This window comes from Nycticebus coucang, chromosome 20 (assembly GCF_027406575.1).
Source record: "Nycticebus coucang isolate mNycCou1 chromosome 20, mNycCou1.pri, whole genome shotgun sequence".
Taxonomy (NCBI): Eukaryota; Metazoa; Chordata; class Mammalia; order Primates; family Lorisidae; genus Nycticebus; species Nycticebus coucang.
The window spans coordinates 9271009-9278699 of NC_069799.1; the positions used below are offsets into that span (position 1 = coordinate 9271009).

At 39.4% G+C, this 7691-nt stretch overlaps 1 protein-coding gene across 1 annotated transcript; it reads left to right on the forward strand.

Annotated features, from left to right (window-relative positions):
- Nucleotides 1-5067: 5067 nt before the first annotated feature.
- On the forward strand, nucleotides 5068-6344 carry LOC128572804 (MKI67 FHA domain-interacting nucleolar phosphoprotein-like). Its single transcript, XM_053572904.1, is given in 2 exon segments — nucleotides 5068-5439; nucleotides 5442-6344. Coding segments are annotated over 2 exon segments (783 nt in total). The 5' UTR covers nucleotides 5068-5126; the 3' UTR covers nucleotides 5912-6344.
- Nucleotides 6345-7691: the final 1347 nt, after the last annotated feature.

Here is a 7691-nt window from a genome sequence, read left to right on the forward strand (position 1 = left end):
ACTAGACATGCCAGTTCCCAGAATGGATAGGGAATGTTTTTATTTATTCATTTATTCATCAACTATCTGTTGAATGTCTACCATGTGCCATACATTGTTGAATTGTGCCTGCAAATGATCAAATTTATGGGGTTTTGGTTGGATGCCGTGGCTCATGCCTATAATCATAGCACTTTGGGAGGCCAAGGCAGGAGGATCACTTGAGGCCAGGTCCTCAATACCTGCCTAAGCAACATAGTTCGACCCTTCTCTACAAAAAAATTAAAAAATTAGCCAGGCATGGTGGCATACACCTGTAGTCCCAGCTACTGAGGAGACTGAGTCAGGAAGATCACTGAGCCAAGGAGTTTAAGGTTGCTGTGAGCTGTGATCACACCACCGCACTCAAGCCTGGGCAACAAAGACAGGCCCTGTCTCATGAAGAAAGAAAAAAAATCAATGAGATTTTCTTAACTTTTCGTTTTTACTATTTTCACTCTTTCACCCTATAAGAAATGAAGAAAAAGAAGAGGGTATGGGGGGAAAAAGAAAGAAAGAAAACTCAACCCATCCTTAAGACACTTTCAAAATAGTCCCATAGAACCTTAAGATACTACCGTGAGGATGAGGGGAGTCCTCTGTGACAAAAACTTACTAATCCTTGACAAGGGAGTTGGGGCGAGGGAGGCAAGGAAGCACGGCAGGCACTGTCCCCTCCACAGGCAGGGACAGGCAGTGGGAGCACAAACAAGCCAAGTCACGACCAGAGAATTGAGCCCACCGGACAGAAGAGTCGCTGAGCTGCAAACCCCAAACCGACAGCATCTAATCCTCAGCCTTCTTCACGAGGTTGCTGTAAGATGTGAGAAGATGACTTCTACGAAAGCACATCCAGGCCTGTGAACAGCTCTACAATGTCAGAGTGATGAGGAGTCATCAGGAGGTGACTTCTACTGACCTGTAGCCTCAACAGGGACTTCGAAATTAGTAACTCAATACAAAAGACACAGGTGTATTCTTTAATTCTTTACATGGGGGAGAGAGTTTGAAGACCCAGAATATATAAACATCTAGAACAAAATCATTACTTAGAAAAAAAATACACAACTACTAGTTTTAACACTAATAATACTTTTTCTTCCAAAGCAATCTTTTCTAAGAACTACAAATAAGTTTAATTTCATTAGTTAATTACATTTCCCTATAATAAGGAATTATTATTATGCCGTTATTTATCTTATTTTGAAGACAGAAAAAAAATAAATAAAGCAAGAATTAAGGGAGACATGTGCTCCTTTTTACATAAAACTTCAGCATGTCACCTGCCAAGGAACATGCACATTTTTCTTCACTTGAAAGTTTCTATTCCTTATTGAAGATGCTAGCTAAATATGAACTTTGTCCTCTCCTGTAATCTGCCCTTCCAGTAAATACTAACAGAATTAGTTTGGAGAGCTCCACAGTCCTCTCTCACCATGCCCTTAGCTCCATCTTCTAGGATATCTAGAAAGAGGAGAATGATGAAGTCAACTGTTATCAATCAGTTCACCAAACACACCGCCCACCAGTCCCCCCTCAAACACACACACAGTATGTGAATGCTTTATATACCACCCTGCCCCTGAACTTGTTGGGAACCTTCATGAACATAGATGGAAAGGTTAAGAGGTTCGCTAAGTTTGGCAAAGTTTGACCAGGCGCTAAGTTTGGGTCTGGCGCTAAGTTTGACCAGGACCCTGAGTCCAGACATTTACTGAAAACAACAGATTCAAAATCGTCTCAGAAAAGTGAAAGAATAGACAGAAATGACTACAGACATTGGTTTCAAAAGTGAAGTAAAGGAGTGAAAGGGGTGTGTGATGGAAAAATGCAGAAGAAAGATGAATCTCTACTGTCAGGGTCACTTTGCTGCCCAGCAGGCCTGTCATTTGAGAACCAGAAGGTCATAAAAGGCATCAGTAATACTGTTAGGCCAGGAAACTTTTCAAATTCAGCTTTGGAAAGACCTATTTGTTCTATAAAGGGGTTCCACACACCAAGAGAGATTCAGGTCTCATCTGAAAAAATACCTCAAAACCAAAAACAGTTAACACTCTGGATACCAAGGCTTAACAAGAAAAGACAGAAATTCTGTAAATTTTCATAACATGTACTTTCCCAAAGAAGAACTACTTAAGCAGTGTAGGATGACAGATTCTTGGAAAATGTTTTAGACATCTAGACCATTATTCCAAATCAACAAGTTCTGTACCCATAGACTGTACCCTTAGACTTTCCAGAAGGTCACCACTGAAGCAGTCTTATATATTTGAATGCTAATAAGTGCTGTCCAGATCCAAAAACCATATCCCAAAAAGGAAGCCTTCAGAAGCAGCCTCAGAAGCCAAAGTTTTTCTCTGAACTCCTACCCTACTGTCTCTGGCCCTTCATTCTCCCCTGAAACTAGTCATAGAAACCAGAATCCCTCTTCCCCAAGACAGATAATAGAAATCAGAACTCCTTTTTTCCAAAAGCCAGCCATAAAACTGAAAAATATTACTCTGTGTAAAAACTGGCCATAAAGAAATTATCTGACCCATCTTGTCTGATAGTAGGACATAAGATTCTCATTCCAGACAGAGTCCTGCCCCATCCACAGAAGGCAGAAATGTATACTCAGAGGCCAAGAAGAATCTAAACAGACAGGCCAGGTTGGGTTTCCTCATCACATCTGTTAGTATTAGATTGTCGCCTTTCTGCCCAGTCTTATTTCTACACAGGTGTCCAACTGTATTAAGCCTACCCATAAAAATGATCAGTTTCCCTGGGATCCCCGTCTAGGTCTTCAGTCTGAAGCCTCCCAAGCCACCTAAAACTATGATCAAATAAATTCGTATGTCTTTTCTTCTATTGATTTATCTTTTGTCAGTGAGTTTAAGTGAACCTTCAGCAGGTAAAAAGGAAACTTTCCCACCCCTAAATAAGTTTAAAATCCGTTTTTCATCTAGTTCACAAGACTATGCTTTTCCTTAGGTAATTTTAATACTGAAACAATGCACATACTCCTGATTTCTTCCCAAGCAAAATAGCACTTGGAAAGATCATTAGTAAGCTGACACCAAATATTAATGCTATTTGAGAGACAATCTATTGGATAAAATATTTTGTCAATTCTGACCTTTGGAAATATAACTTTAAGGCACATTAATTTTTATGTCTGATTACAGGCATTGCGTATACGATACAAGTCAAAATTGTCAAAGTTGTGTGTGTATTGTCTTTATGATGAGCATAAATATAATTCAAAAGCAGCCTTCAAGTCCGGATCTTGGTCCTGTCCCCCAACAGAAAAAATCTTAACAGCCTAGAAAAATTCCTACACACTGTCTTCTTTTTACTTGAAACTTTACTGTCACTATAGAATTTTAAAAATTATTTCCTATTTTTAAATTTAATTATTTTAAATGCATGGCCTCATTTTTAGTCAGATATTATTCAAAACCCTCAATGTCCCTTCTTCTGGGAAAAGAAGGGACAGAACAGATTCAGTTCTCAAGTGAAATCAAATGGCAGGAGACACAGTGTCCAGGATGGAGAAGTGGGAAGACACTCCCAGTTCAGATATGAGTCAGGAGCAAGACCTGAAGCAGGGTCAGGTGCAAAACCTGCCCAGCTCTGCTTGTTGGCAGCACCCTTGTCATTATATATCTGGTATGTCTCTCCATGAGTAAGAATAGTTACCTATCAGATTCAGGTATGATAAGTAGAATAGAGACTTCATGTCTCTCTGGTTCAAATAAAGAAACTTTAAAGGAAATTTGTTCAAGAGCCAGACTTGTTCAGAATAAAGCAGAAAATACTGATTATCAACATTTTTTGTTTGTTTTCTCCTTTTGTTACTAAATGATTACAGATTCACAAGAAGTTGTAAAAATTGTTCAAAGAGGTTCCATGTACCCCTCAATCAGTTTCCTCCAAGGGTAACAATTCATAAAACAATAGCACAATATCAAAATCAAGACATTGACATTGGTCCAATGCATAGACCTTATTCAGATTTACCTTGTTTCATTTGCATGCCCTCATTTGTATATGTTTCTGTATGTGCACATATATAGTTCTATGCAATTTTATCACTTATGTAGGATTTATATATAGCTTTATATATAGAGATTTATATATAGCTTTAACTCTTAGAATTTATTTTTTAAACTTTCATGATATTGGTGAATTTATTTAGTTAGCATTGTGGTAAAGTTCAGCCTTGCTGTTAATCAAGGATACCCTATTTAAAATTTGAAAATACTCTTTTTGCCTTTTAAATCAACAAAAAAGTATAAATTATAGTATTCAAGTTTAGAGGGGCCATCCTCCCCTCCTGGTCAGTGCAGATCATATGGGGAATAAGAAGGCACTCCTACCCTTCCAAGCAAGACAGGTTATCAGCTGAGGCCTAATTCATGAGCCAGAATCTCCACCCTGATCAGCAGTGATAAGAAATCCCTCCCTTGAGAGTCAATGGATACAAAGTGGGAAACTCACCCCCACCAGATGGTAACAAGATCTGTTTCTCTAGAACAGTATTTCAAATACACATTTAATACAAAAGGTTTAAATAAGATTCACATTCTTTTTTTTTTTTTCTTGTTTTTGGCTAGAGCTGGTTTTGAACCCACCACCTCCAGTATATGGGGCTGGCGCCCTACTCCTTTGAGCCACAGGTGCCGCCCAAGATCCACATTCTTATTCATACCCTGAATGTCCAGGTTTTGATCAAAAATGACCTGTCATATCAAGAAACAGGAAGATCTCAAACACAATGAAAAATATAATCAAGAGATGCAAACACTGAAATGACAGAGATGACAAAATTATCTGACAAATGTTTCAAAGCACCATAAAAATGTTTCAGTGAGTAATAAGGAACACATTTGAAACAAATGAAAAAATTGGAAGTCTCAGTGAAGAAATAAAATACATAATGAAGAGTAAAATGAGAATTTTAAAACTGAAATACGTAACAACCAAAATTTTAAAAACTCAGTGGATGCTCGTACCTCTACTTCCGTTTCGGAGGCATAGAGAGCCAGGCACTTCCGGGAGCGCCGCGTGGAGTTGGTCGTTTTCGCAGCTTTCAGTATGGCGGGCCTTGCTGACCCTCCCGGCCGATGCTGTCTTTGAACCCGCAGGAAGATGTAGAGTTTCGAAAGGAGGTAGTGCAGGTTCGCCAGCGCGTAACCCAGCAACAAAAGCAAGAAAAGCTTAAGCGTGGAGTAATCTATGTGGGCCACCTACCTAGCACACTTGATGAAACTCAGATCCAAGCTTATTTCTCCCAATTTGGCACTATTACAAGATTAAGACTTTCCAGAAGTAAAAGGACTAGAAATAGCAAAGGCTATGCCTTTGTGGAATTTGAGTCTGATGATGTTGCCAAGATAGTTGCTGAAACAATGAACAACTACCTTTTTGGTGAAAGACTTTTTCGTGTCGTGTTGTGCCACGTGGAAAAGTACATAAAGAACTTTTTAAGGGCTGCAAAACGCCATTTAAACAGCCATCACATCCGGCAGTGAAACGGTATAATCAGAAACGGACACTTACACAAAGACTACAGATGGAGAGGCGATTTAAAAAGAAGGAACGGTTACTCACGAAGAAATTAGCGAAAAAAGGAATTGATTATAATTTTCTTCCTTTGGTTTTACCTAAGGGAAAGAAACAACAGGTTTCGGGCACTACTGAGAAGACTGTGGATAGCCAGGGCCCCACACCAGTTTGTACACCAGCATTTTTGGAAAAACGAAAATCTGAAGTGGCTGCAATGAATGATGATGAAGATAATGAAATAGTTTTCAAACAGCCCAAATCCAGTGTAAAAGAAGAAGCACAAGAGACTCAAACACCTACTACACGTTCACAGAAAAAAAGACGAAGAAAAAGCAGTCAGTGACTCTGAATATACTATGCATAGCATTTCTTCTGAAAAGTGCAGTTTTTGTTTCGTGGGCTGATTCTATGCTAGGTACAGTGAAATGCAACCCTTGCCAAGGGTTTGTTTTTTTTTTTTTTTGAGACAGAGCCTCCCTGCTGCCCAGGCTAGAGTGTCATGGTGTCAGTTCACTCACACTGCTCAGACTCCTGGGTTCGAGTGATCTTCCTGCCTCATTGCCCAGCTAATATTTCTGCTTTTTCCTCTTCATAGAGCTGGGGTCTCACTTTTGCTCAGGCTGGTCTCAAACTCCTGAAGTCAAATGATCCTCCTGCCTCTGCCTCCCAGAGTGCAGGGATTATAGGTATGAGCCACCATGCCCGGCCCCTTGACAGTTTTTGTAGGAAAAACATACTATTTGGTCAAGTCAGTAAGGAGAGCTACTTGTATTATTTTGGCTTATCTGTCCTTTCTAAAGTACAGGGGTGCATACCAGCTTGCAGTGGTTGGGCTCACTGTAACCACTGCAAGCTCTTTTCCTCTTTTTCCTGGTCTCTTCTAGTTTAGATTTCACAGCTTTCCCTAATTACTTTGGCTAGAAGGCTTACCATTAACTGCGGGTTTAATTTAAGTACTAAACTGCAGCTGTTTTTCACTACCAGATAAAAACCATTATTGTGCTTGACCACCTACATCAGGCGTCCTCAAACTAATTTTTAAACGGGGCTAATTCACTGTCCCTCAGACCATTGGAGGGCTGGACCATAGTTTAAAAAAAAAAAAAACTATGAACAAAAATTCTTGTGCACACTGCACATATCTTATTTTGAAGTAAAAAAACAAGACAGGAACAAATACAATCACACTGCCTCATGTGGCCCACGGGCCCCAGTTTGAGGACGCCTGACATGGTTGTGCACTTTTCACCCAGGAGGATACTTTAGACCAGGGGTCCTCAAACATTGGACGATTGAAACTGGAAGTTAAATTGTATGAGGAGTGAAAAGGAATTTTCAATTGTTACTGCTGATTCATTTATATAATAGTTCAAGTGTTAATGAAGATTCAAAAATGACTGATCTTTACCATAAAAATCAGTTAGCATTTTATATCAGTATCATCTATGGGGAATTTCAAGATTCAAACAATGATCAGCAAATAAACTTTTTCTTATAAATTATTGGTATGCGTGTGGACTTAGGAGTCTTGGAAAAATACAGTGAATTTTCTCCTCATCTGTTTCTCAGTTTCTGATACACTTAATGTATGTTTTTGTACTGCTAATCCAGATTCATTTAAAATATTGCCACCATGTGTTTTTTTTTCATCTAATATTTAAATCTTTAAGATACTGGGCTAGGTGTTTCGATGGAAAATGCAAAACAATTGATATTAAATATATACAAAGAGCAGATTATACCTGACATACAGAAAATGTTTAGTATGTATTTGTCAAATGAATGGCTCCCTTTTTTGAACCATGTCTGGACTTTGTGGACCTGTTTTTATTGTGTTTTATTGTTGGTTTTGAGACAGCCTGGCTCTGGTCACCCAGGGTAGAGTGCTGTAACATCATCATAGCTCACAGCAACCTCCAGGGCACAAGCAATCCTCTTGTCTCATCCTCCCACATGGCTGGGACGACAGGTTCCCACCGTAACCTGGCTAATTTTTCTATTTTTGTACAGACAAGGTCTCAATCTTGACCAGGCTGGGTTCCAACTCCTGAGTTCAAGGGATCCACCCACCTTAGCCTCCCAGAGTGCAGTCGTGAGCCACTGTGCCTGGCCAACTTCGTGGA